The sequence below is a fragment of the Hakea prostrata genome, chromosome 4 (assembly GCF_041222555.1).
Source record: "Hakea prostrata isolate BN-2017 chromosome 4, UWA_Hpros_2, whole genome shotgun sequence".
NCBI lineage: Eukaryota > Viridiplantae > Streptophyta > Magnoliopsida > Proteales > Proteaceae > Hakea > Hakea prostrata.
The window spans coordinates 20101166-20127972 of record NC_142603.1 but is presented as its reverse complement, the minus strand read 5'-3'; the positions used below and the strand labels follow the sequence as shown (position 1 = coordinate 20127972).

At 37.7% G+C, this 26807-nt stretch overlaps 3 protein-coding genes across 3 annotated transcripts; all 3 read left to right on the top strand.

Annotated features, from left to right (window-relative positions):
- Positions 1-432: 432 nt before the first annotated feature.
- Positions 433-1943, top strand: LOC149018392 (gamma-glutamyl peptidase 5-like). Its single transcript, XM_089154351.1, has 4 exons — positions 433-820; positions 923-1087; positions 1183-1350; positions 1452-1943. The coding sequence occupies exons 1-4, from the start codon at positions 503-505 to the stop codon at positions 1599-1601; spliced, it is 801 nt and encodes a 266-aa protein (XP_089010477.1). The 5' UTR covers positions 433-502; the 3' UTR covers positions 1602-1943.
- Positions 1944-16570: 14627 nt separating this feature from the next.
- On the top strand, positions 16571-17964 carry LOC149018391 (gamma-glutamyl peptidase 5-like). The gene is made up of 4 exons (XM_089152675.1): positions 16571-17012; positions 17113-17277; positions 17360-17527; positions 17633-17964. The coding sequence occupies exons 1-4, from the start codon at positions 16695-16697 to the stop codon at positions 17729-17731; spliced, it is 750 nt and encodes a 249-aa protein (XP_089008801.1). The 5' UTR covers positions 16571-16694; the 3' UTR covers positions 17732-17964.
- A 3195-nt stretch (positions 17965-21159) lies between these two features.
- LOC149018390 (gamma-glutamyl peptidase 5-like) lies at positions 21160-22231 on the top strand. Its single transcript, XM_089154350.1, has 4 exons — positions 21160-21477; positions 21565-21729; positions 21841-22008; positions 22097-22231. The coding sequence occupies exons 1-4, from the start codon at positions 21160-21162 to the stop codon at positions 22193-22195; spliced, it is 750 nt and encodes a 249-aa protein (XP_089010476.1). The 3' UTR covers positions 22196-22231.
- Positions 22232-26807: the final 4576 nt, after the last annotated feature.

Sequence of the window (26807 nt, the reverse complement as noted above, 5' to 3'; positions counted from 1 at the left end):
GGGATGTGATGGGTCCCACATGCATGCGATTCTTTCAAATCTCTAGTGAATTTTGTTGACATTTTCCTATATTAATTTTTCCATTTTTTCTCAAGAAAATCTACTTTAATTCCTTTTTTTTTTTTAATCACTTTAATTCCCTTGAGCAAATAGGCCACGTGACCCAACAAAATACGTAGGGGGTCATACTTATAGGGCACTACAAAAACGTGCATGTGAAGTGAATCCATAGTAAGGGATAAAGTAGTAATATAGAGAAAACCAAACCGTGTCTTCTGACTCACGGTACATCTCAATCTCTCTACAAATACCTCCATCACCCCCAACACCCTTCTCACCCAAGTGTTCAACCTGCAAATTCCCCTTAGGCCTTAGGTGTTTTCTTATCAACTCTCTCTCTCTCTCTCTCTCTCTCCTCCTGCAATCTTCTGTGGGTTTAGCCTTTCATCGTTTCTTTCTTTCTTTCTTTCTTTCTTCTGTTTCTCTCTTTATTTTCCTAAAGATGGTTTCTGGAGATCAGAAGAGGTATTGTATGTTAATGGCAGTAAAGGATTCTGATTATGTGCAGAAAGTGTATGGTGGGTACTTCAATGTATTTCTTAAAGCATTTGCAGAAGAAGGAGAGCAATGGGACTTGTTTAGGGTTGTTGATGGGGAGTTTCCTGACATGGATGATCTTCCCAAGTACCATGGTTTTGTCATCAGTGGTAGTCCTAGTGATGCATATGGAAATGAGCTGTGGATTTTGAAGCTTTGCTTTCTTTTGCAAACACTGGATGCCATGGAAAAGAAGGTGCTTGGCATATGCTTTGGACATCAGGTACTTTAGAGGGTTTAGCTTCAAAACTGGGTTCTTTTCTGTCTTCACCATTCTTTGACGTCAAATTCCTAATGGGTTTTCTGTGTTTTGCTCATATTACAGATCTTATGCAGAGCATTGGGTGGAAGGGTTGGGAACGCTTATGGTGGATGGGATCTTGGGCTGAGAAAAATCAGAATTGTAGAAGACTTGCCCTTATGTAACCTCTTTGGCGCCCTTCAGGAAATCCCATCTTCTCTTACCATCATTGAGTGCCACCAAGATGAGGTAGGTGTTGGAGATGTGGTTGTGTGTGGTTCTCAAGGAGACTTTTAAATTGGATTGTTTTGCAAGAAAGTGACATTTTCTCAAACATTTAACAGGTGTTGGAGGTACCAATGGGAGCTGAAGTCATTGCCTTCTCAGAGCACACTGGAGTGGAGATGGTTGTGATTGGAGATCATATATTAGGTATTCAAGGCCACCCAGAATACACCAAAGACATCTTGTATGAGATCATCCAGAGGCTAACTAATAACAAAACTATAAAAGTAAGTAATCGGTATTTTTTTTAGAAATAATTTTTATTATCACTTCTTGAAAGAACCATAACATATTATATGTAATCTGACATTCTTTGAATTCAATACAGGAAGAACTTGCTGAGGAAGCAAAATCAAGATTGGAGATTGGGGAACCAGATAGAAAGTCTTGGGTGAAAATCTGCAAAACCTTTCTCAAGGGAAATAATTACTCAGCTTCAAAAGCCCATGACACAAGGCCCACAGACAACTGGCCATGAATAAGTGACGAAATCTAACTTGTAACCTTGGGCTCCATCCTTTGGGCCTATGGGCCCCGAATCGTTGTGACTGGTTCTTGGTGACCCTAAAAAGAAAAAAACTTAGTAACTTCTCTCTTTGTAGCTTTCTTCATGAAACAACTGTAGAATGAAGAATTTTTCACTTGTTAATGAAGCATATCTTTGGTTTATCATGAAAATAGAGTTAACATCTTGATTGATGTATCAAAGCTTCGTTTGGTTGTAATGGGAAATAAAGGGAAGGAGTACAATAGACCCTTTTAGACCTAAAAAAAACTTTTGTAATTATAGACCAAAATGCACACTTTTTTTTTATTGGTATCCAAAAGCACACTTTATGTTAGGGTTTGTCTGAATGGTACATATATATATTCTTGATCGAAAGAATACAGTAAGTTGTTTTAATAAAGAAATAATTTATTTTAACATAGTGTTTTTGCTTATTATGAATTATGATGAGAATTTCATTCTCTTCATTTATGCAAATGTTTACTTAAAATTTTATAGTTAAGATGAAGGTAAAGTACACATCCTTTTATAAATATCATATTTTTTTTCTTTCTCTTTTCTCTTTTCTCACATGCTCACTATCTAACAATTTTTTATTTTGACATATTAAATTTATTTTTCATTCCATATATTATTTTTAACAAAATTCACCAAACCATTTTTCATTATTGACCAATGATGAATCCTTGTACTTATTTTTTTTAAATAAGCATAATAGAGAATAAGAATTGATACCAAAAAGAGCCTAACAAAGCCTCCTTGAATTCAGGAACATCTCTTGAATCCACCGGAAAGGAACAAAATCAACTCTAAAATGCTAATGAGGGGATCTAAAGGCTAGGTTTGCCATTGCAGATTAATTTTTGACATCTTTATTTGAGATACTTGCTCTGAGTGACATAATCTTGTTCCTAGTATTATTCTTGTACCTTATCTCTGAAAATTCAACTTAATTTTTTTTTTTTTCAGTGAACCAACTTTTGTTGAAGAGAACAGGAACAACATGAGTAACTTAAAGAACAAAGATTCCCTTTATCAGAATCATTGCAAATAGATATTCAAAAGAATCCCTTTTCTCTTATTGTTCTCATTCTCCTGCAAAGCAATGTATAACTGCAAGAATCAGGTCTACCTTCAATGTATCTAGCGACAACTAATTGCTTAACAAATCACCCCCCCCCCTCCCCCCCCCCCCCCCCCCCCCCCCCCCCCCCCCCCCCCCCCCCCCCCCCCCCCCCCCAGAGGGGGGGGTGGGGAAAGCCGGGGCCGGGGGGGGGGCTCCCCCCCCCTGTTTTTTCACGTTACTGTCAAGGAGGGACTCTTTTGTGAATTTCAATATAAATGGGGTTAAGTTTTGTAATTTTAAAAAGTTTCTAAAATTAATAAACTAAATTACTAAGTTTACCCATCAAACAATCCATTGGATTATTTTCATTATAGTTGTCACGAAAGTGTGCACAAAAAAATATATAATGCACCAAAAGAAAGACCAAAAAACATATAAAGCATTACAATAACACGTGCATGTGGAACCCATGGTAAGAGAAAAGAGACAATGCAGTAAATACCCTCTATAGAAACTAGAAAGAATGAAACCTTGTCTTCCTACTCACACCCTACATCCCAATCTCTTTTCAAATAGCTCACACTCCCGCAATGAATTTTTATTTGCTGCCACTGTTGTAACATGCAGCCAACGGTTCAGATTGTGCCACATATCCAAAAAGAAATCTGACGGTGTAAAATCAAATCCTGGGTGTTTAGTTGTAAAAACTATTTTTCGTTTTACAACCAAGAGTTTTATATTTTACAAATTTACTAAATAAAACCCCTGATTCTACTAGATTCTAATCCCCAAGTGATGACAGCTAAGGCAACTACTTTCTCCCATGATATCCCCACAACCTCAAAAGAGTTCGACTTCGTAGGCTCAATCCTCCCAGAAACACGACTTTCCATGTATCTCCTCGTCCTCTCTCGCCAGTCCCTCAAGGGACTCTGTCAGCGGTAGACCCTCCAGATAAAAGGAGTCTTCATAATCTGCAATAGAATTTGAAAGAAAATACACAAAGGGATGAGTTCTACAGAATTCAGTGAGGTAAACATAGTCACATATCGCGCAACAATCACCCACATTTATACACAATATAGTTATAATGAAATAATGAATAATAATGATGCAAATATGATCCTAGACTCTAATAAATGTAGTCTTTATGGTGGACACACATTAAGTTACAACACTAGCCTCTTTTGGGGAGTCTCGTCACTCTCCTTCACAGCACTCAAGTACATCTATTGGGTTTCCCACAACAATTGAGTCAAGTCACATCATACCGTGGCTGGGGTTTAGGTCACCACTCTCTCACCAACCATTGGTCTGAGAACTAGCATGTGTCGGGATAAGCCTATCCTAATGCAAAGTCAACTACATTTTGTGCTACATGTGTTCCAGATGTTTTCCCTCATGCCTAGTGCCCTTTTGGTTTGCGTATCCTTCCCACCTAGAAATGTTATTCTTCATACCACCCAAGACATCTTTTGGAATGTCATTCCTTAACCCTATGGTCATCCACATATGTTGGGGTGGATGCCTCTCATGTCTCCTCACGAGATGACTTGAACACCTCATGAGGCCAACCCTAACATATGCAATCCGACCACTATATGATAGTAGTGGACCTGCATGATGCTCATAGGACCCATCCATTGGCATCATAGGTTACTCAGCTTCAATACCCCTGCCGAAAGGGTAGTAGCATTCAATCAGGTTTATTAGCCAAATATGTCTAGACACTTAACCACCATGCACCTAGTGAATCTATATAGATGCATAGGCACCAGGGGCAATGGGTGAGCCCACAACCCTGGGTTGGTATAAGTACATACATAGGTAGCAATCTACCACCAAACTTTCAACACAATCACATACACATCCATCATTGAATGAAATGAATAGTAACATAAACTTGAATATTAATGAATGGTAGCATAAACATAAACACCAAATTATCTTTCATCCGTGCAAAGTCTCACACAAATCATAATAGAATATTTGACATTTTAATTAATGAAAAATAAAATCAAATTAACTACACGACATATGAATATGCATCCCTCATCTATCAAATGGCAAAAACAACCTCTAATTGCCCAAGAAATCCACCAATTCAAGAGTTTAAACAAGCTATAAATACCCTAGAAAACATAAGGACTAAATTAGGCATAAACCCAGAATCGACCGAGTATCAAACTAGACAAAACACACACCTAGGCCAAGGGGCAGCAGGATAAGCTTATTAGGCCGGTTGACCACCCCTGGTCAATTGCCGCCCTAGGGTTGCAACCAAGAATGCTTGATTTCGAACTCCTCTAGAAATCCAATCATGTTGGGGGGGGGGGGGGGGGGGTTTGGGATTTCAAAGGGACACTAGTATTGTCTCAAAACTAGGGGTGCAAGTTTGGCCCTGGCGGCCCTGACCCGCCCTAAGCCTGCCCTGAGCTCGTATAGGGCTTGAGCTAAGGATTTTGGCCTTAAGGGCGGGTTAGGGCCAAAATATTCTGGCCCTGAACTAGGGCTGTGAAATCCCCCAGATTTTTACCCCTTTTACCCGTGGTTTCAAGACCGAGAACCTAGGCCTCGAGTTGGCGATAACTGGGGGCCATTCAATTTGATCCCGAAGGATTGGAAATTGAACCAATGTTGGTGGATGACCCTTGTAATGACTCAAAAACTCTCTTAGAGTTTAAGTGAAGAGAGAAGATTAGTCTCGATAGTGTAAAAATGGTGATCTTAGAATGTCCATAGGTCAACGATGGAGAATCCGATTGACATGAATAAGGTATCAAATCGAAGATTGTCCAAAGACCTTTCCAATGAGCCAAAAATCACTACAATTGGAGTTTGTTTGATGGTCCAAACATGGACCAAAAGTTTGGGCCGTTTGGGTGAACCAACCCCCACCCAATTTTTAGTTTAGGGGCAAAAATGAAAATTCGGATTTTTAAACCCTATTTATGTTTTATTTCATCTGTAAACACATTCTGGAGGCTAGAAAGAGGCGGAGCTTTGGAGAAAAGGAGAAACGAGAAAGAGGAATGATTTCCATCATTCCGAAGGTTTTTATAATCCGAATCTTCACAAAATTATTAGGAAAGGTGAGTTTTCTTTAACCCTTCTCTTTAATCATAGTTGGTGAGAGTTTATCTTCTCTTCTTTCATGGAGATCTGTTAAAGGGAATAATGTTAGGTATCCTAGATGCTTATCTTTTCTTATATTAATGTCCCTTCCTAGTTTGTGGGAGTAATGGTAAGATCCCATACTAAGGTTTATGCATTTTGACTCTCTGGGTCACCTACGGGTGATTTATGAGAGCCAAATTTGGGCATTTTTGAGATGGGTCAAATTTAATTAAATTGAAGGTACCCGTAGGATCATTTTGTTGTCAATTAGCTTTCACCAAAATTTTGTTTCGTTTAGACTTCGATTTTGTGGCAAATTAGAGATCATTCACTAGTAAGGTTGGGAGCTACCCTTTTGTAAAGTAGGGGTAAGGATTTGGATTTTCGTGGGAAGATTTTGGGATATCCTTTGAAACCCATATTGACTCTAATTTGTGATTATTAATTTCTTACATGAATAGGCATTTATGTATCTTTAGTCACCAAACTTGTGGGAGTGAATTCTCGGACTTTGGAGAAATGAGAAAAGTAAAAAGGTGAGGAATAACTAACCTTGTTATACATAATTAATTGTTGTTATTTTAATTTCTTTTATTGATATAAATTGTTGTAAATTTATATTTACCATGATATGCATGTGTATGACTTGCATGAATGGAATGTAAGATTTATTGCTTAAGTATTTCTCATTGCTATTGAATCCTATGTGTTGGAAAATGTCATGTCAGCATTTTGTCACATTGGCCTCCATTGGTTTTGATGATAACAAACATGAAACTTGAATTCACCATGTTTTGATGATAACAAACATGAATTAGAATTCACCATAGAAAAACATGAAAATAACATGCATATGAATGAGTGCTTATTTGCTATTAATTATCATTCATATTTTCCAGTCATTCATGTGTTTATCATCATCAAAAAGGGGGAGATTGTTGGGAAATGCCATGTCAGCATTTGCCACATCAGCCTCTATTGGTTTTGATGATAATAAGCATGAATTACTAATGGCTATATTGAGTTATGATGTTTTAGTTCAAGATGAGAACAAGTGGACCAACTCCAAGTCAAAGCCATATGCAAGTCAAAGCCAAGATCATGCCAAGATAGACATGAAGATGGACATGAAGTCTAAGTCAAAATGACCATGCCAAGATGGACATGAAGACTGTTGCACAAAATCAAGTCGAAGATCAAGACTTATGTTGAATTAGGGCTTAGAACACTCTCGCATACACATTCATGTAAATGCATCAATTATATGTAATTCATATTACTAGAGTGACCTAGGACATGTTAGTGAGGTGTACAATGCTTAGGGTTGACCAAAAAGTCCAAAAACCCAAGCCATGTCCCAGCCCCAACTTAAGGCAGCAAAATAGAGTTCAGACGGACAGCCTTCTGAGCAGACGGATGTCTGTCTGTACTGATAACTCTGTTTCTCAGAAAACAACAGAAGGCCAGACGGAATTTCGTCTAGGCAGACGGACGTCCGTCTGGCCCAGATTTGACTATAACGGCTAGTTTAAAGAGAATATCCTCTACAGCTGTTTGCAACGGATACTTTTGAGACGGATGACCGTCTGACCAGACGGACGTCCGTCTGGGCTGAAAAACAGGACAAAAATGTGTCCGTTTTCTATCCGTTGGGGATTGGGTTTTGGCACTCAAAGGTGCTCTATATAAACCCAATTCACCTCATTTGAGAGTAACAACACTCACACTTGATCACCCACTCCCTAAGTGATCCTAAAGCTCTCAAATTGCAAGAAAGCCTTGTGCTTTGCCTTTCACCTTCTCCCCATCCTTGAAGAACATACCAAGGTGTTAAAGTAAGCTTGTGGAAGTCAAGCTTGAGGTGATTGAAGGCTTTGGTGGTGCATGCATTTCATATCTTGAGCATACAACTCTTATTTCATCACACACACACAAGAGGTAAAGTGTCACACCTCTTGTTAAGGTAAGATCCTTCTCTTGTAACTGTTTTCAATTCTAGTCTAGGTAGATTAGAATTGGTTTTGGGTACTCTTGCCCGTGAACAAAGATTGGTTGGGTGCTCTTGCCCGTGAACAAAGATTGAAGAGGGTGCTCTTGCCCTAAGATAAACAAAGATTGTAAAGGGTGCTCTTGCCCCGTAACAAAGATTGTAAAGGGTTTGATCTCTATCCATTGTATTGAAAGAGAATCAATAGTGGAATACTCTCTTGAGGCCAAGAGAGGAGTGGACGTAGATTTGCAAAGTCGAACCACTATAAAATACTTGTCTTGTGGTTGATTGTATTGTTTAATTTCATTTGAATTGTCAATTTACCTTGTATTTCCGCACAAACCGAAAAATTGGGACAATCCACTAGTTGCAACCTAATCACCCCCCCTCTAGGTTGCACCAACACTATGTTATTGATATGAATATGGTATGATATTATATGAGATGAGAGAGGAGGAATATTATTATTCCCTCTACCTTGTATTTTCTACTAGGGTCATGGGTTCACCCATTGCCCTAGTGATCTTATGTGATTGTCTAGGTAACATTGGGGAATGAGGAATGCTCTTTTGGCATTTCTGCCATAGGATACCAGAGGAGGCGGTATGAGACGCATTCCTATGGTGCCGTTGGCGCTTTCCCTAATTATTGATTGACATATGTAGGGCATGTCTAGAAGTGTTTGGCTAGGTGACCTCATGAGTACTACTACCCTTTCGGTAGGGGTATTGAAACCGGTTAACCCGTGATGTTAGTGGCTGGGTCCTGTGAGCATCAAGCAGGCCCATTGTCATCATGAGATGGTAGGGTTGCATATAATAGAAAATGGCTCATGGGCGCTCAAGACCGGTGAAATGACCCATGAGAGGACATGGAGAGCATCCTGTCCATTATATGTGGATGACCATAGGGTTAGGGGTCAATGTAGTCTGAGTTGGTTGGTGCCATAGGATACGTTGACTCTAGGTGGGAAAAAATACTGAACCGAGTTGGTTGGTGCCATAGGGGAAGTATTCGGACCATATGTAGTACGAAACCGTATGGCTTTGCATTGGGCTTAGAGTAATCCTTGACACGCACCAGATCTTATACCAATGGTGATGTGAGAGAGTGGTGACTTATACCCCAGCTACGGATTGATGTGACTTGACCCAATTGCCGCGGAGAACCCAAAGAAGACTGGTGTATGACTTAATGCGTGTCTACTTTAGAGACTACATTATAGAGTTAGGAACCTTATATCATCACCATGCATTTATTGTTTATATTATTAAATATATGATTGTTTTATGAATTATGATATGGAGTATGGATGAATGTATTGACATGAATGTTAGTTACCTCACGGAGTTCTATGAACTCATTCCTTTATTTTGTTTGTTTCTTTAAACTGCTCTACAGGTTATGAGGACCCCTCCTACGCTGAGGATCCTTTGATAAATGGCTACCAGGAGGGCGTTGTCGGAGAAGAAGTGGAAGCTCATGACGCTTCATGTTCATGCCAAGATTGCTCTTATGGAGTTTCTTTTCCTTAGAGCTTCCTTAAATGATTTTCCGCTGCAACTTTAAATATTCTTTCTCTTCTAGGACTCTGATGTTTAGTTTTGATTTGAAGTAATGGATGATTATAATCATTATTTAAGATTTGGTAATTTATTACTTGAACTTGATTTATTCTTGTCCATTTAATTATGCTATATCATGTTTTGTATGGATTTATCACTGAACCTAGACCTTGCAGTGTATCACCCCCACGGGTATTCGGGTATTACTGGATCCGGCTGGGTGGGGTTTGACAAGGGCCAAGGGCGGGCTTGGGATTACTCTCTGGCCCGCCCAGCCCATCCCGGCCCGTCCCTGATTTTGGCTCTGATCTTGGCCTTGATTCTAGCCTTGATCTTGGCCCTGATTCTGGCCCTGATTCTAACCCTGATCTTGGCCCTGATTCTGACCCTGATTTTGACCCTGATCTTTGCCCTAATCCTGGCGTTGATATTGGCCCTAATCTTAGCCTTGATTTAGGCCCATGATTTTGGCCCTGATTTGAGTTTGGACCCTCCACCCATATGGAGATGAATTAATTATAATCCACGTGGGTGAATATTTGACACGTGTCAAATTTTAAAAACATGATCATGTTTTGTAAAAAATTAATAAAAATAAATTATATATTCATTACCAATGTAGTAAGCATCTGCCTGATTTTGGCCCGATCCTGACTCTAATTTTGGCTCTAGTCATAATGTTAATTTGACCCTGATCATGTATTAGATTTTTACCCTAATCTTCACATTAACATTGATAAAACTATAAGTCTCGACTTTGACCTTCAATCATTTTGATCATATTAGACTATGAGTTCAGTTTTTATATTATTTTTAAGATAATTTTTATTTTTCGAACTAAGTCATTTTTAGTTCAAAAAAATCATGGGTAATTTTCATCTGGACCCCCGAGGTTTAGTCTATGTCATTTTTGGTCCAAAAAGATTGAGACTTTGCATCTGCCTCCCCTGTACTATAAAAAAAGTCAATTTAAGGACAAATTATCACTTATATGACCAATTTACCCTTAATTTTTTTTTTTACCATTTTAAGGAGTTAAAGTTTATTAATTTGCAAAAACAGTCCCTCATTACCCGATTCCTAAATCCCCATTTCTTTCTTCTTCTTCTTCTTCAATGGTTCCATTTGATTCTAAATCTCTATTTTTCAAACCCAACTTGAGAATGGTTCTGAACTACATTGTGTAGTATTCATCTTCAACTAAACCCAAAATGTTGGTGATTTGATTTTTTTTCTTTTCTTGAGCTACATTAGCTCCCATCTTCAAACCCTAGTTAGAGATTACGTACAATCGGCAGTGAAAGCCACCAGCATCTGTCCTGCAACTTCTCTTTTTATCTTCTTCGAAAGCATAATGGAAGGAAATTCAGACCCATGTGTGCTGAAAAACGAGATTTAACTAAAAATTCAAGAACAGGACAGCCAATTTTTCCTTTGAGGATCTCAAATGTCTTGATAGCTCGATCTGCTGTTGCTGTTTTCACGTTGGGCTTCATCGATGCTGGGTATGTTTCTTTTTCTTCTCTCTCTGAGTCCCTGCACCACTGGTTGAATCTTATAAAAGCTATTTGTACAGGTACATTGGAGACTGGTCAAGAATATGGGTGATTTCTAGAGAAACGGAAGAGTTGCTGATTTTGTTGTAGTTCATCTCTGTGTTTTTCTGATTTTTTCTTTATCTAATCAAGAAGAATCTTGAAATTATCTTGCAAATTTAATTTTATTGTACGCTGCAGATTAGTTCCTTTGTGTGTTTTTCTGATTTTGATGTTCATCTTCAACTAGGGTTTGAAGATGGGAGCTAATGTAGCTCAAGAAAATAAGAAGAAAAAAAAAATCAAATCACCAACATTTTGGGTTGAATTGAAGATGAATACCACAGGGCATAGTTCAGAACCATTCTCAAGTTGGGTTTGAAAAACTGAGACTTAGAATCAAATGAAACCATTGAAGAAGAAGAAAGAAATGGGAATTTGGGAATCGGTTAATGAGGGTATGTTTTTGCAAATTAATAAACTTTAACCACTTAAAATGTGAAAAAAAAAATTAAGGGCAAATTGGTCATATAAGTGATAATTTGTCCTTAAATTGACTTTTTCTATAGTACAGGGGAGGTAGATGCAAAGTCTCAACATTTCTGGACTAAAAATGACATAGACCAAACCTCAGGGGGTCCAGATGATTTTTTTTCTTTTGGGGACTAAGGTGAGATAATATATTATAAATAATAAAAGCTAGTATATAGAGAATTAATATCTAACAAATCTAGACCCCAACTTCTCATCATGAATATTGACATCTTTCTTTTGCCTCCAATGTGATATTTCAGAAGAAGGGGGAACAAAATATTAAGGATAGATAGCTTTGTTTGTAACTAAAATATAATTTTCTTTAACTATGAAAAAAAATATCAATACTAAATTATCATTGATTTACTTGTTAACAAAGTTTTGAATATGATTTTTTTTTGAATAAAGATATCAATGGGAGGGGTTTTCAATTTCCATCACCAAAGTAATGGGAGAGGTTTTCAATTTCCATCGTCAAAGCAATGAGAGACTTCGAGACTTTCCAGAGATCAATATAGAATATGGAGTATGAATTTATTTATGTTTAAAGCAACATTATCAACTTATTTATTATTTTATCATTTTGTATGAGCTTGAATCATCTTATATTTCTATGAATTTTATTTTTAGTTTATTTATGATACTTTTATTTTTATTATTATTATATATATTTTTATGAATTTACATTTGATATTTTAGGTCCAAGGATAGGACCGATTAAGGCTTGGGCCAAGATAGGGTCAATCAGGGCCAGGGACAAGGCTAATCAGGGTCAGGGCCAATTAGGACCAGGGACAGGGCTAATCAGGGCTAGGGCCAGGGCCAATTAGGGCTAATCAGGGTCAGGGCCAATTAGGGCCAGGGATAGGGCCAATCAGGGTCAGGGCCAATAAGGCCAATTAGGGCCAATCAGGGCCAGGGTCAGAGCCAATTAGGGTCAATCAGGGCCAACCCATCCCGACCTGGCCCAATTAGGGTCAATTAGGGAGGGAATGGGTTTGGTTTGGCCTTGTGGGGCTTAGGGTCAGGGACAATAATCCTTAGCCCTGAATTAGGGTTAGGGCGGGAATGGGCTCGGATTAGAACATCTAGGACTGGGCTTGGGATTGCAAAAGCCCGGCCCAGCCCGGCCCAGTTGCAGCCCTACTCAAAACACCTTCCAATCTTTCCACTTAGTCCTCAATACAAAACCCCAATTTGGCTCTCAGAGAGTCGCTCGTGGGCATCTTAGAGAGGTTCGGTAGGTCTCAAATGGGTGAAATAAGACTAACCAACACTCAAAGAAGTTGGGAAACACAAAGAGGGACTTAAGCAAGCATTTAAATCTAACCAAATACTTCAACCACCACTATTATTGCAACTTCTCAACATAAATGCATTAAAAGAAAGGTTGTAAAGAGGGTTTTACAGGTCTCTCTACCTCAATATGTGATTCTCTTTGTATTTCGTGCTTCGACACCGCCAAATGAGCTAGATTCCTTCAAGTACGCAAGCTCTCTTTCTCTCCCATGTTCTCAGCCTCCCTTGAGCATAAACAACTCATTTATGAGGTGGAAGAAAAACCATAAAATAGGGATTTAAAGGAAAAATTACCAAAAATATCCCTCTTATGGGTAGGGGTGGTTGATCAAACTGTGCAACTAGCCCTATCAACCGGCCCTCTAACTTCTTCATATGAAGGTCAACTTCAACGGGCTTCGGAGGGTAGAAACCTCTAAACATTGCCCAATCAATGGTGTAATTTACTTTCACATTTGAGTCCTTTAGCATTTATTTTCGTGCATGCCAAAATCTCCTTTTTATTCCTTTCCGGTTGACTTTCTCTCTCCTCTTGAACTCAATTAGGGTCGCTGGGTCTTTTTCTTGTTCTTTCAACTTCATAGGTTTGATTTTTGAACTCCGAGCTCAACTCGAATGGTCCAGAGTTGTCTTCTACTAGAACTCCGATTCGCAAACCTAAAACGATGGATTATCAGGTTAGGATTTTAGGGGATTTCACAAGTATGCTATGCCAACTTCAACTAGGGGAGGATCTTGTTGTTGCCTCCATGCAAAAATGATGTTCTAAGGAAGTAAATTTTCTTTGAAGTAGTTGTACGTAATGTGTTTGGGTTTTTTCATATATAATTTCCATGCTAGGTTATCCAAAAGGGTTTTGAAGCTTAGGGTATCTAAATCCTAGACCCCCTTATCGTTAAAATTGCATATCCTCTTCCATGACATCAAGGTATTTTGAGCACTTCATCACTGTCATCCCAGTAGAATATAGCAGATTTCCTCATAAGATCTTGATGATGGCTTTTGAGAGGATAGAAATGAGATGCTGCATAAGAGTTGGAAGCTAAAGCCACCGACTTTACTAGGACTTCCCTTCCTACCTTTGAAAGCATTTGAGATGCCCAACTTGGAAACATCCCCAAGGCCGTGTCTTTGATATCATTCAAGAGCTTCTTTTTCTCATTGTCGCATATGGATGGCAACCCCAAGTATTTCTTCGGAGCATTGGCATATGGTATTTTCATCACATAAGAGAACCACCTTCTGAACTTTGGGGTTGTGTTTGGGTTGAATATCAATGTTGATTTCGAGTTATTGATGCCTTGACCATTGATGACTTCACAAAAGATCTCTATGCGCCTTTAAGATTGTGAATTTCATCTATCCTCACTTCACCAAAGAGCTGGTTGTCATTTGCAAATAGCAAATCATTTAAAGGGGTAGATCCTACTTTGATGCATGCTTCATGGACTAGACTTTCCACTTTGACCTTGATTGAGAATGGCATTAAGGCCTTGAGAACATAGTACAAATAAGGTCAGGGATAGGGGTACTGCTAAAAATTCCCAAGGAAAATGAGATCAAGGCTGCACTTTTTGGAATGGCTCCTTTAAAATCTCCAAGCCTTGATGATACCCCCAGTTTAGTAATAATGGGAGGTGGTGAAAGGAACATTTGTCACAGAAGTCCTCGCATCAAGTACTCTTCCCTAATCCATCAATAAAGCCCACAAAGGTTTGATTCCCAACTAAACAACTAGAGAAAATTCACCAATATAGGCTAATTAGCCTTTGCAATATTGTGCTTAAAATGGTAACTGAGATTGTTGCTTCCCAAATCAAACCTATTTTGGAAGATCTCATATCCCCTATATGGTCAGCATTTGTGTCTACTAGGCATATCTTTGACAATATAGTGCCTTTCTAAGGAATTCTTCCATTACAAAAACAAAAAAATTTAGGGAAACAATTATTATGGCAATGAAATTTGACATAAGAAAGGCTTATGATAGCCGTACTTTGGATTATATGAAAGGGGGACCATTTTATTGAAAATGGGGTTTCGTTCTAAGTGGGTAAAATTAGCCAGATGTGACTTTTGTGTCTTGCTATTCCATACTAGTTAATGGTGCACCAAGGGGCACCATGTGCCTTCCAGGAAAATTAGGCAAGGGAATCTAGAAGATTTGCCCTGAAAGAAGAGTATCTTCTTTTAAATAATAGTGTGATATTTTTCACAATCGAATTATTTCTCCGAAAAACTTCCAATAAACCAATGATACAAGAAAAAAAATATGGGAATCTATTTCAACAAATTTTGGCTAGAATACGTTGGCGTGCTAGGGTTTGCAACTAACCCAAGGGAATCTAATAAGTTCTCTCTGCCTCAGTGTATTGAGGACTTTGACGCATTTCGGGAGAAAACAACTCGTGATGTTTTTTCAATGGCGAATCTGTATCATCTACGCTATAGCTAAAGAAGAAGAAAATACTCCTAGGGTGAAAGATAAAAAGATAAAAGTGTAATGTTGTCATTTGGATTGAGTGTTGTTTTTGCAAATGCATCGTTCCAGGTATTTATAGAGGAAAGTGTAACTATTTACCAATGACAGACTAAAACTAACTTTTTGGATAAATTCCCAATAGTTCAGAAAAAAGAATTGGAGCATGAAAATAGCAACTGCCTTTTGACATCGGCAATAGTCTTGTATTTTCCATTTATTTGATTGACCCAAATAATCCTTAAACCTGGTTCACAATGGTTGGTCATTTTTGGAAAATCAACTAAATCAGATTCTTTAAAAAAGAAAAAAAAGATTGATTAGGTATTAAATCTAAATTCTCTATGGGATGTGGACGTCACATACCAAGAACAGTCCAAACATGGTCTCATGTGTTGTCCGGCCTTAAAGTTAATACCTTTTCAGAGATTTCCTGTAAAACTTACATATGCATCTTTGGATAAAACAAACACACAAAATATCTTGGGATGCAATGGGTCCAACATGCGATTCTTTCCATTCCTATATTGTCATTTTCTTACATTAATTATTTGTTTTTCCATTTTTTCTCTGATCATTAAAAGAAAACCTTGAAAGGTTGGTTGAAGCCCGCAATAGAGAGGCTTACTATCAAAGGATTCCTCGCCACAAGACATACTAGAGAAGCGCTTTCCTTATAGTAGGAACCCTAAAACCTCAACCTTAACGCCAACAGATGAGGCACCCATCATGCAGAAGCTACGCGACTAGAGTGAGTGCACCCGCTGGTTTGTTGCTCCCCTTCTTCGACTGATTGTTTACGTTGAATTTCAGATTTTCTATTGCATTCCCCCTAAATAAGATTCTTCAAGTCTATAGTCGGTCTGTTAGGATACCTTGGCTACATACATCACTGCACTCCTACTGCTTGACATCTGTTTTTTGGGTTCTCAAAATTTCCGTCACTGGATGCATCTTCCTTCGAGCCTCGGGTTGGTGAAGTGAACAGATTCATTTCATTATTTGCCTTGTCTCAGCACCAGCACAGTCCTTCACACAGGGAGTCCCATCCTTCACGGATGAGGATGACCAGTGGACCACACAGGTACCACTTTGGTTTGTGGGGTCTTCTTTGTTATGTTGGACGGATGAAAAGCTGCAACAGTTTGAAGGAAAAGGCCAACTTTCTTTTTTTGGCGGAAGGAAAAGGCCGCATGACCAAACAAATACGTAAACAATAATGCAGTAAAAAACACGTGCATGTAGATACAATAGTAGGGGATAAAGTTGCAATATAGAGAAAATGAAACCGTGTCCTCATATTCTCACGTTAAGTACATCTCTATCTCTCTACAAATAGCTCCATCTCCTCAAACGCCCTTCTCACCCAAGTGTTCGTGCAAATCCCCCTCAAGTGAGTTCTTATCAACTCCATGTCCTTTTCAATCTTAATTCTGTGAGTTCAGCAGTTCATCGTTTCTTTCTTTCTTTTCTTGAATATGCTTTCTGGAAATCAGAAGAGGTATTGTATGTTGATGGCAGTAAAAGATTCTGATTATGTGAAGAAAATATATGGTGGGTACTTCAATGTATTTCTTAAAGCATTTGCAGAAGAAGGAGAGCAATGGGACTTGTTTAGGGTTGTTGATGGGGAGTTTCCTGACATGGATGATCTTCACAAGTACCATGGTTTTGTCATCAGTGGTAGTCCTTGTGATGCTTATGGAAATGAGCTATGGATCTTGAATCTTTGCTCTCTTTTGCAAACACTGGATGCCATGGAAAAGAAGGTGCTTGGCATATGCTTTGGACACCAGGTACATGAAGGGTTTAGCTTCAAAACTGGGTTCTTTTCCGTCTTCACCATTCTTAAACTTCAAATTCCTCATGGGTTGTTATGTTTTGCTCATGTTGCAGGTTTTATGCAGAGCATTGGGTGGAAGGGTTGGGAAAGCTTATGGTGGGTGGGATCTTGGGCTGAGAAAAATCAGGATCGTAGATGACTTGCCCCAATGTAACCACTTTGGTGCCCTTCAGGAAATCTCATCTTCCCTTACCATCATTGAGTGCCACCAAGATGAGGTAGGTGTTGGAGATGTGGTTGTGTGTGATTCTCAAAGAGATATTTTAGCAAGAAAGTGTCATTTTCTCAAACGTGTAACAGGTGTTGGAGGTACCAATGGGAGCTGAAGTGATTGCCTTCTCAGAGCACACCGGAGTGGAGATGGTTGTGATTGGAGATCATATATTAGGCATTCAAGGTCACCCAGAATACACCAAAGATATCTTGTATGATATTATCCATAGGCTGACTAATGACAACTCCATAAAAGTAAGTGATCTGTATATTTTTTCTTTTTTTTAAAATAATTTTTGTTACTCCTTGAATGAATTGAACATATTATATGTAATCTGACATTCTTTGAAATCAATATAGGAAGAATTTGCTGAGGAAGCCAAATCAAGTTTGGAGATTGGGGAGCCAGATAGAAAGTCTTGGATGAAAATCTGCAAAAGCTTTCTCAAGGGCAAATAGTTACTCAGCTTCAAAAGAAAAGCCCATGATACAAGTCCACAGATGACCGGCCATTGAATAAGTGATGATGTAACTTGTAACGCCCACATCCCTTGAGCCAATGAGTGCCCAACCCTTATGACTGGTTTGATTATGACGAAAAAGGAAAAACTTGTAACCTCCCTCTTTTGGAAGATTTCTTCATGTAGCAACTGTAGAAATAGAATGAAGATTTTTTATTCACTTGTTAACTGAAGCACATCTTTGGTTTATCTATGAAAATAGAGTTAAGAAACATACGAGAGAGAGAGAATCATGTATTTCAATCATTTATGATTAAATGAATTTAAAATAAAATTAAAAAAAGAAAAGATAAGAAAAGAAAATCATATATATACCCTCTTGGTTAATGTATCAAGGCTCCATTTGGTTGTGGTGGAAAATAAAGGGGAAGGAAAATAGAACTTTTAGACTTAAAATGAAACTTTTGTGAAAGTTATCCCATATGAATGTATCTCATTGAAACAACAATAGCATTTTCTTATGAATGTACCAGAAAGCACACTTTACGTCAGGGTTTGTCAAAGTAGTACATAATTAAATTCTTAATGAAAAAAAAACATATTATCTGATCGATATAGCGTGTTGTCCAATTTCGCTAGCCAAATTTAAGGGGTTGGATAAGAATCTAATAGTATATTTTTTATTTAATAATATAAGACATCTATGGTCCTTTGTTTTGAAAATGAAAGAGTTAGGTGGGGTGGGGGACTAGTATTTTCCTCGACCACATATAATTATAGGGATATAATTTTCTATCAGGAGCCTGGTCTCTAGTTGCATATGGAGACGAATGTCCAATATTGTCATCGTGATGGATAAGATTTCCACTTTTTGCAGAGATTGAGTAGTCATTTCTTTTTCCTTGCATCTAGGTATGGATGGTACATTCTATCATATAAATCTTTCTTATGTGAAAGAAATGAATAATGGATGTACGACTAGCACAATGGTGGCAATCTCTTATATAGAGAGGGTAAGTTCAAAGAGGTTTCAAGTTTTATTCTTTGTCCCTCTACACCTTCGCTCCTCCTCAACATCCCCTTGGTTGATGGGCTCCCAATAACTCTCAAGTGAAGGATTTTCCAAAGTTTTTATTACACCCTCGATATAAAATTTTCTTTTGGAGGATTTTACAAAATGGTTTGTCGGTTTAGTGCAATGGTAGTAACTAAGTGGTCCAAATCCTTCTCACCCATAAACTCTTTAGCATCTTTTTCCTGAATGCACCTGTTTAAAGTATGTGCTTGTATTTGGATCCTTCAGACTCCATACTAAATTTTTAAGTTCTAATTCCTTGCTTAATCTATGTGTTCAACTTTGTTTTCCTTTTAAAGGGTAAAGTTATTCTCACATGGATCTTTGTGTTATTAAGTGTTTTCTTCTATCTACAATTTTAAAAGACTGGAGTACTTGCTTATTCTCAGGGATAGGTTTTAATTTTTAATATTTTATATTTTTGGATAAGAGTAAATTCATCCAAATGGTGGGGGATTTTATTAGCTTTTAGATTCAAGAAACTTAAAATTTCTCCTCCTGATGACCAATTAGATCCTCAAATTTCTCCATGTACTCAGACCTCAAATTAACAGTCTTGGGATTTTCTCAAAATCTTAATTCAAATACATACAAAAATTATAACAAGAATAAGATGATTTAACCAAAACCATGAATGCTGAAATTGCAAAAGAGATGAAACTTTCTTCCATCTCCTTGTATTTATTTATTTATTTATTTATTTTTTGTATATCTTTCTTATAGAGAAAAGAGAATTAAGAGGGGATTTTATCCAGTTAATTTCTAATGAGAAAATGAATGGTTTATTTCCTTATAAATGTGTATCATGTGTTCTTTGTGGTCCATTTACAAGTCTCATAAATTTTTATTTTAAAATTATAATCACAATCCTTTGATATGACTTGTAAATAGACCTCAATCATTTGATATGATGTTAGGACAAATGTCACACATCTACAAGAAAATGTCAGAAATAAACTAGATATTAAGAAGATTGAGTGATTGAAAAGACCTCCAACATAATTATTTATAATAAAAATCTTGAATCTTTGGTTTTTTTTCTTCTTTTCCGATAAGAATCCCAACCTAGATAGTTTAACAATATACTGATTTGGTCCATCTCAAATTGAACGTGTCAGAAGAGGTTTTAAGATAACCATACAATGCTAAACAAGGTTAAGTTCATTAAAAGAAGTTGATTGTTTCCAACCCAAGCGGTTAGATGTTTTAAGATAACTATACAATGCTATACAAGGTTAAGTTCATTAAAAGAAGTTGATTCTTTCCAACTCAAGCTGTTCATACCTCTTATAGTGAAGTAGTTGTAGGTTCAACTCTTGTTAAGGTAAAAACATTTTTTTACATAAAATTTCACGGAATCATCATGTTCGGCCGTTAACCAAGTTTAGTACTTTTTTTTTTTAATTATTTAAAATAGATAAGTTTAAGGCATTTACATAAAATTTCACGGAATCATCATTTCCAGCCGTCACTCTCGCTTTCAACCATTGGCAGCAAGTGCTGCACATTATTCAAGTCTCATTCTTGGGTTTACACATCCTCCACAATTCCCACCCGTTCAATTCCCTGTAATTCCTATGTAGGATTATGACATGTGGCAGTTAATTATCCAAGGGTCAGAATTAGAATCCAATTAGGAATTGAATCTAATAAATTCCTAAATTTTCTCCCAATTTTGTTTTTCCTTTTTTGTTGAGGCATATTTTTAGTAATTTATATAGATTCAATTCCTAATTGAGTTCTAATTCTGACATTTGGATAAGTAACTACCACGTGTCACAAAACTAAATAGAAATTGCAAGAAATTGTAGACGTGTGAACTGTAGAGGATGTGAACCCCTCCTTCCATCATTTTTTCGGCCCTCAACCAAGTTTAGTACTTTCTTTCTATTTAAAATAGTAAAGTTTAAGGCATTTACACAAAATTTCACAGAGTCATCATTTTCGGCCTTTTGACCATTGGTAGCAGGTTATGCCCATTATTCAAATCTCATTCCCATCATTTAGGTTTTAACGTCAAACGCATGTTGTGTTGGGTTGTGTGTGTGTGTTTTTTTTTTAATCAGACACATGAAAAACACGAGCAAGTGGACCTAATGTGATTAGCTTCTGGAAAAAAATGACGAACGTAATTCATTAAATGATAAAGAAGAATATAAAACCGTGTTTCCGGATTCTCCAACTGTATTCTTTCACTACAAATATCCATGCATTCTCCTTCCACGCCCTACTCGCTTTCAAGTCTGCTTCAGCCTCAGACTTATCCCCTTCAAGTGAGTTCTTATAAACTCTCACTGTCTTCCTCCAATCTTCTCTGAGTCCATCTTCTCCCGTTTTCTATTTTCTTGAGGATGGTTTCTGGAGATCATAAGAAGTATTGTGTGTTACTGGCAGCGAAGGACTCTGATTATGTGGAGGAGGTATATGGTGGGTACTTTAATGTATTTCTTAATGCATTTGCAGAAGAAGGGGATCAATGGGACTTGTTTAGGGTTATTGATGAAGAGTTCCCTGACATGGAAGATCTTCACAAATACCATGGCTTTGTCATCAGTGGTAGTCCTTGTGATGCTTATGGAAATGAGCTATGGATCTTGAAGCTTTGTTTTCTTTTGCAAACACTAGATGCCATGGAAAAGAAGGTGCTTGGCATTTGCTTTGGACACCAGGTATTTTATTAGAGGGTCTGTGTTCTCTTGATTTTTTTTCCTAATAGTTCATCTGCTTATGTGTCTCTCTATTTTTCTGTCACATAGGTGCTGTGCAGAGCATTGGGTGGCAAGGTTGGGAAATCTTATGGTGGATGGGATCTTGGATTGAGGAAAATCAGGATTGTTGAAGACTTGGCTCTTCCTGGCACTTTTGGTAGCCTTGAGGAAATCCCACCTTCCCTTACCATCATTGAGTGCCATCAAGATGAGGTTCTCTCTCTCTCTCTCTCTCTCTCTCTCTCTCTCTCTCTCTCTCTCTCTGTGTCTCTCTAAAAGTTTAGTTTTCATCTATAACGATAGCACTGTTCAAATGTGAAACAGGTATGGGAATTACCTTCGGGAGCTGAGGTGATTGCATTCTCAGAGCAAACAAGAGTAGAGATGTTTGCAATTGGAGAACATATTTTAGGCATCCAAGGCCACCCTGAATACACCAAAGACATATTATGTAATATCATAGATCGGCTTGCTAACAACAATGTCATACAAGTAAGTGATCACTTCATTAGTTCTTTTCACTTCAAACTTAACATTTAAAATGGTTATATATACAGTAACAATGACTGGTATAATACAGAAAGAACTTGCTGAGGATGCAAAATCAAGAATTGAGATCGGTGAACCAGATAGAAAATCCTGGGGGAAGATCTGCAAGAGCTTTCTCAAGGGAAGATAATTCTCGCTCTTCAACGATTACCAACTCATTAATAAGTGACAAGTGACAACCAACTATATCTATATGTAACACATTATTGAATTAGTCACAAGAAGATTTATGTGGGGTCTTGAAGCATTGAGAATATTATCATCATGTATACGAATGATTTTGGATACCTTATCAAAAGTGTACATGGAGATTTTGCATAATTATCTAGATGCTTTCATAGCTTAAATATATTATTGATCTACTTTCTCATGTCTGGAAGGAAGGCACAAAACCTATTTTGGTCTATGGTGGTAATCTCTGTAAGATTAATGATATAGTGAAGAAAACTTGACAACCAATGAAATGGAATATTCCAATTTCCCTTTGGGTGTATTAATACCTCCTAAATATTTGTATTTCCAAAAGTATCCTATAAGTTCCATTCGTTGATTGCCAGCAGGGTAGCAAGAACATTCTTTTACCAGTTTAAGTCATATGGGGACCAACGAGGGCATATTGACACCATATGGCCGGGGATTGAGATTTCTATTTCTGCTTATATTGTTATAGATTGTAAATTTATGTATTATTTCATTATTTTCTTATAATATAGGCTATCTATTAAAACAAAAAAAATGAAGTTCACGTCAAAGATTTATTGCAAAAAAAGAGAAAACATCAAATAATTCTTATGCTTGAAGTTCTAGCTACAAGGGTAAGATTAAACTAGTTTCCATAATTAGAAGAGTTGATACATTACTTAATGTCTTTAAATAAGAACTTTCTTTCCATTGACTGAGACCTTCATCAAATAAACCCAACTTCGTTTTCCAATTGTCTGACTTTTTATTTCTTTACTAATAAAATACCATGTGCAATACGCATGAATATTTGTTATTTTTTAAATTATTATAGTTATATTAATAAATTAAGACAAACCATGTGATAAAATTTATAGGATAGATGCCAACGCAAAGCTGTTTTAGTGGTTGAAACCAACACCTGGCTTAATAAAGCCCCTTTGAAAAAAAAATTTATAGGATATATTCTCAAAGTTTGGTTCTTGCAACCTCAATCACTCGTTGTTATAGATGTTATAGTTTAACCCCTTGGATATGAGTGAACCACGCAGGCCAGTTCGTTTGGCTCAGACCTGGTTCGTAGGGTTCATCCGATACTTATTCGTAGGGCACTTCTCTGTAGAATACTTGTTGAGAATGACACTTCATGGTGATTGCCAGCTGACATAGTGGACTTGTCGGACAACCCTTCCCGAGAAGCTATGTCTCAGCAATGTTGTAAGGGGATTTAGAGTATCTTTATTCAAATGTCAATCAAGCGCATTAAATTCAGCATTGAATGCAAGCATCCGAGAAGCTATGTCTCAGCAATGCTGTAAGGGGATTCGGAGTATCTTTATTCAAATGTCAATCAAGCGCATTAAATTCAGCATCGAATGCACTGAGACTCAGTAAATACTCAGTGAGGGGATTGTAGTCACATCCAAGTCTATGTGATTCTGACCTCTAGATCCGGATGGGATAGGATATAGGTGCCTAGAAGCTTCTTCAACAAGATTAAGTTCTTAGCTTGATGATCAAGTTACCCCCTGTGGACAATCTGAACCCTTCATCTTGAGCGGGAGGATCAGAGGGTTGTGATACATTCTTACCACTTTAGAGGTATGAACTTGATATATAAGCCAATACTAAACACGAATTAGGGTAAATCCATGAACAAGAACTCTGGCATTCACTCTCCTACAACTACTCAAGGACATTTCTTCTTCTTGAAGCATTTACTCTTGTCCAAGGGGATTTGTGTTTTTCAGATTCTGACTTAATTATTGGAGGTGGCTTCTCGTCCTCAGAGGCGGCCCAGACTCATGTTCTTTGTTTCTCAGGGACCAGGCTTGGTCCAGCAGTGAACCAGATAGCCCACAATCAGATTTTGGAACAACACTCGTTTAGCCTCATTTCACGTAGATGAATTTTTTTAGGGTAAAGATTAAATGCAAAACTTGTGGTCGAGATATTTAGCCTACAAGTTTCAATCTGAGTATAGTTTGCACAGCAAAGTAGAGCTCGGATGTTGATACTGGCTTGTCTTTATTGAACGAGAGATGGTGGACGGCGAGGAAGTAGTTGACTGTAATGCTGTAGATGTCAAGAATGAGAAAGCACTATGTGATTGGCTGCATTGGCCTGAATATGTGTCCTTGTAAATGCTACAAAGGGGCTGCCTTGGTGTGGTGTGTGAAGATTCAACACGAGGACAACGTTATTCTCATACAGCTGGTAGCTTATGAATGGTTGCCGAAGCGTTGCACTGGGTGGATGTTGTGTGTTCGATCGGTCATTATCACCGTAATTGTTCGATTGATGTTCTGTCCGTCTATCAAGAAATCAAGGGACCTTGTTTCAGTTATGCGCATGACCGTCAAAAGATACATTTCGGATCATCAGATCCAAATTTCAGTTGAGATTTTGATCTTGACCATTGAGATTCAATGGTTGAGATTGAATTCTCAACCAAAACTTGGATCCAACGGTTCAAAATCTCGCTTGAAGATCATGTGCATTTAATGTGCAGGAGTAAGCTTTTTCAGAAATCGAGGTGAGTTGATTGTTACTAGGCCCACATGGAGGGAAAATATTGTTGAGGAGTTCCAATCAAGGTGGGTGTGACATCAATTTGTATCCAAGGCAGGTCACTGGTACATATTTTTTAAAGGGAAAATCAAGATTGAGGTATCCATGATACGGTGTGATACTAGTCTATACGTATCCTATTAGATATAACCGACACAATACATTTGAGACCTGTCTATTAGATTGCACTAAAATGCATTGGCCAATATGATATGACACTTGATACAAGATGATATGTTTCATAAAATCACCAGATCGATGTAATACTCGATATGAATACTTTTAACCTAGGAGAAAAGTGCATAATTAGTCATTTTTAGGTTTTTCTTTACAAAATTAACCACTATGTTTTTATTCACGTAACTGACTAAAATAACTTTTTGAGTCTCCAAACCTAGTCAAAACATTGACTCTCTTCATTTCCATACAAAATATCTCCAAGAGAGTGCCCAGTGAGATCTGAAAGTCCGCCACGTGAAATATCCAAAGGCCAAAACAAAATTGCTTTTGTTCCCATAAATGTAACTACAAGATCCAATATAGAACTCAAAACCCTATTTGATTTACACCTTTCCCCTTTCTTTAGACTTGATTGTGGACATTCATCTTCTTCCTTCAAGCCTGCAAGAGTTGGAAGTCTGGATTTTAGTATAATGGGGAATGAGGAGAATTTATGGTTTCATTTTTTAGCTTTCAATCTCGCTTTCAAGCCTTTTCAAACGGTGAATCAAATTACTCTAGAAGCCAACACCGATTGAGAAGTTGCAGAGACACAGATGAAGAATGACGTTTTTCACTTTCAAGGACGAGATGTAAAACTTAAACAAAGAAATTGCAAACTTTTTCCCTTTTTCTTTTTCATGAGAAAAACCGAAATTGGAAGTTTGAACCCAAACCCAATTTGGGCCAAGAACATTTTAAAAAATTCTTGTTTCATAAATCACTTGTTATTTATTACAACCATCACGTCCTACTCGATTCTCTCTTTAAATAGATCCGTCACTGTCACTTCCTAGCTCTTATCTTCTCTAGGTTAGTCACTCTTTGTTTGAGACCAGAACCTGAAAACAAACACCTTCACTCTCTCCTTCATTTCTATACTCAATGGCATTAATGGAAGAAGCTCTTAGGTGTGTATATGATTTCACTCACTTGTTGGAGTTGGACTCGAAAGAGAAGAAACTTAGTAACAAAAGATGCATGAATGAAAGGGTTGGAAGTTCCAGCGTGGTAGAAACACGAAGTACAACTGAGTCTGACAGCCGCGATGAGGGTGGATATACAAGATGACAACAAAAAAGACAAGATCTAAAATCAATTTTAGAGAAAGGGAAAAGATGTAAAAATCGGGTTTGGGTTCTATTTTCCAATCTTGTGGTTTCATTTATGTAAAAAGAGCAATTTTGTTTTGGCCTTTGGATTGGTATGTTCCATGTGGCAGATAACAGACCTCACCGAACACTCTCTAGGAGATATGCTCCATGGAGAGGAGGCCGATCCCTCCCCCAATAGATATTTTTACCCATAAAACTAATCCTTAGGATACATTAGGCCCTAAAATCCTCTAGCACCACCATCCTTGCAGATGAGGACCACCCTCATTGTCTGCCAAAAAACCCCCACTTTTCCCCCTCCCATGTTGTAGTCTTCACCTCTGTATCATAGAAGATCTCCCCAAATGTGCTTTGATTCCATCGTTTGGGTGACCATCAAGAGTAATGATCCCAAGCACGTAACCAATCTAGATTGTAGACTGAGGGTTTGGATCACAGCTCCATGGACCTGTCTCTTGGTGCAAGTTCACAAATCCAGTGGACACAAAGATGATGATTGCAAGTACTAGCGGGCATCACCACATTGTTGAAATGCTAAATTGTTTAGAGGCTGGGGAGGTTGACGAATCGCTTTGCTCGATCATTGGTTCCTTGTTCACTATAATAATGGAGCCACTGTGGGAAAACAAAAACAAGTGAAGATTCTTGGGCAGATAA

What these genes read in the sequence shown, in the direction of transcription:
- LOC149018391 (XM_089152675.1), top strand. Translation starts at nt 16,695, where the DNA reads ATGCTTTCTGGAAATCAGAAGAGGTATTGTATGTTGATGGCAGTAAAA. An exon ending in TTGAGTGCCACCAAGATGAG is followed by an intron (nt 17,278 to 17,359) that starts GTAGGTGTTGGA and finishes AACGTGTAACAG; the next exon opens with GTGTTGGAGGTACCAATGGG. An exon ending in CTAATGACAACTCCATAAAA is followed by an intron (nt 17,528 to 17,632) that starts GTAAGTGATCTG and finishes AAATCAATATAG; the next exon opens with GAAGAATTTGCTGAGGAAGC.
- LOC149018390 (XM_089154350.1), top strand. Translation starts at nt 21,160, where the DNA reads ATGGTTTCTGGAGATCATAAGAAGTATTGTGTGTTACTGGCAGCGAAG. An exon ending in GCATTTGCTTTGGACACCAG is followed by an intron (nt 21,478 to 21,564) that starts GTATTTTATTAG and finishes TCTGTCACATAG; the next exon opens with GTGCTGTGCAGAGCATTGGG. An exon ending in TTGAGTGCCATCAAGATGAG is followed by an intron (nt 21,730 to 21,840) that starts GTTCTCTCTCTC and finishes AATGTGAAACAG; the next exon opens with GTATGGGAATTACCTTCGGG.
- LOC149018392 (XM_089154351.1), top strand. Translation starts at nt 503, where the DNA reads ATGGTTTCTGGAGATCAGAAGAGGTATTGTATGTTAATGGCAGTAAAG. An exon ending in GCATATGCTTTGGACATCAG is followed by an intron (nt 821 to 922) that starts GTACTTTAGAGG and finishes CTCATATTACAG; the next exon opens with ATCTTATGCAGAGCATTGGG. An exon ending in TTGAGTGCCACCAAGATGAG is followed by an intron (nt 1,088 to 1,182) that starts GTAGGTGTTGGA and finishes AACATTTAACAG; the next exon opens with GTGTTGGAGGTACCAATGGG.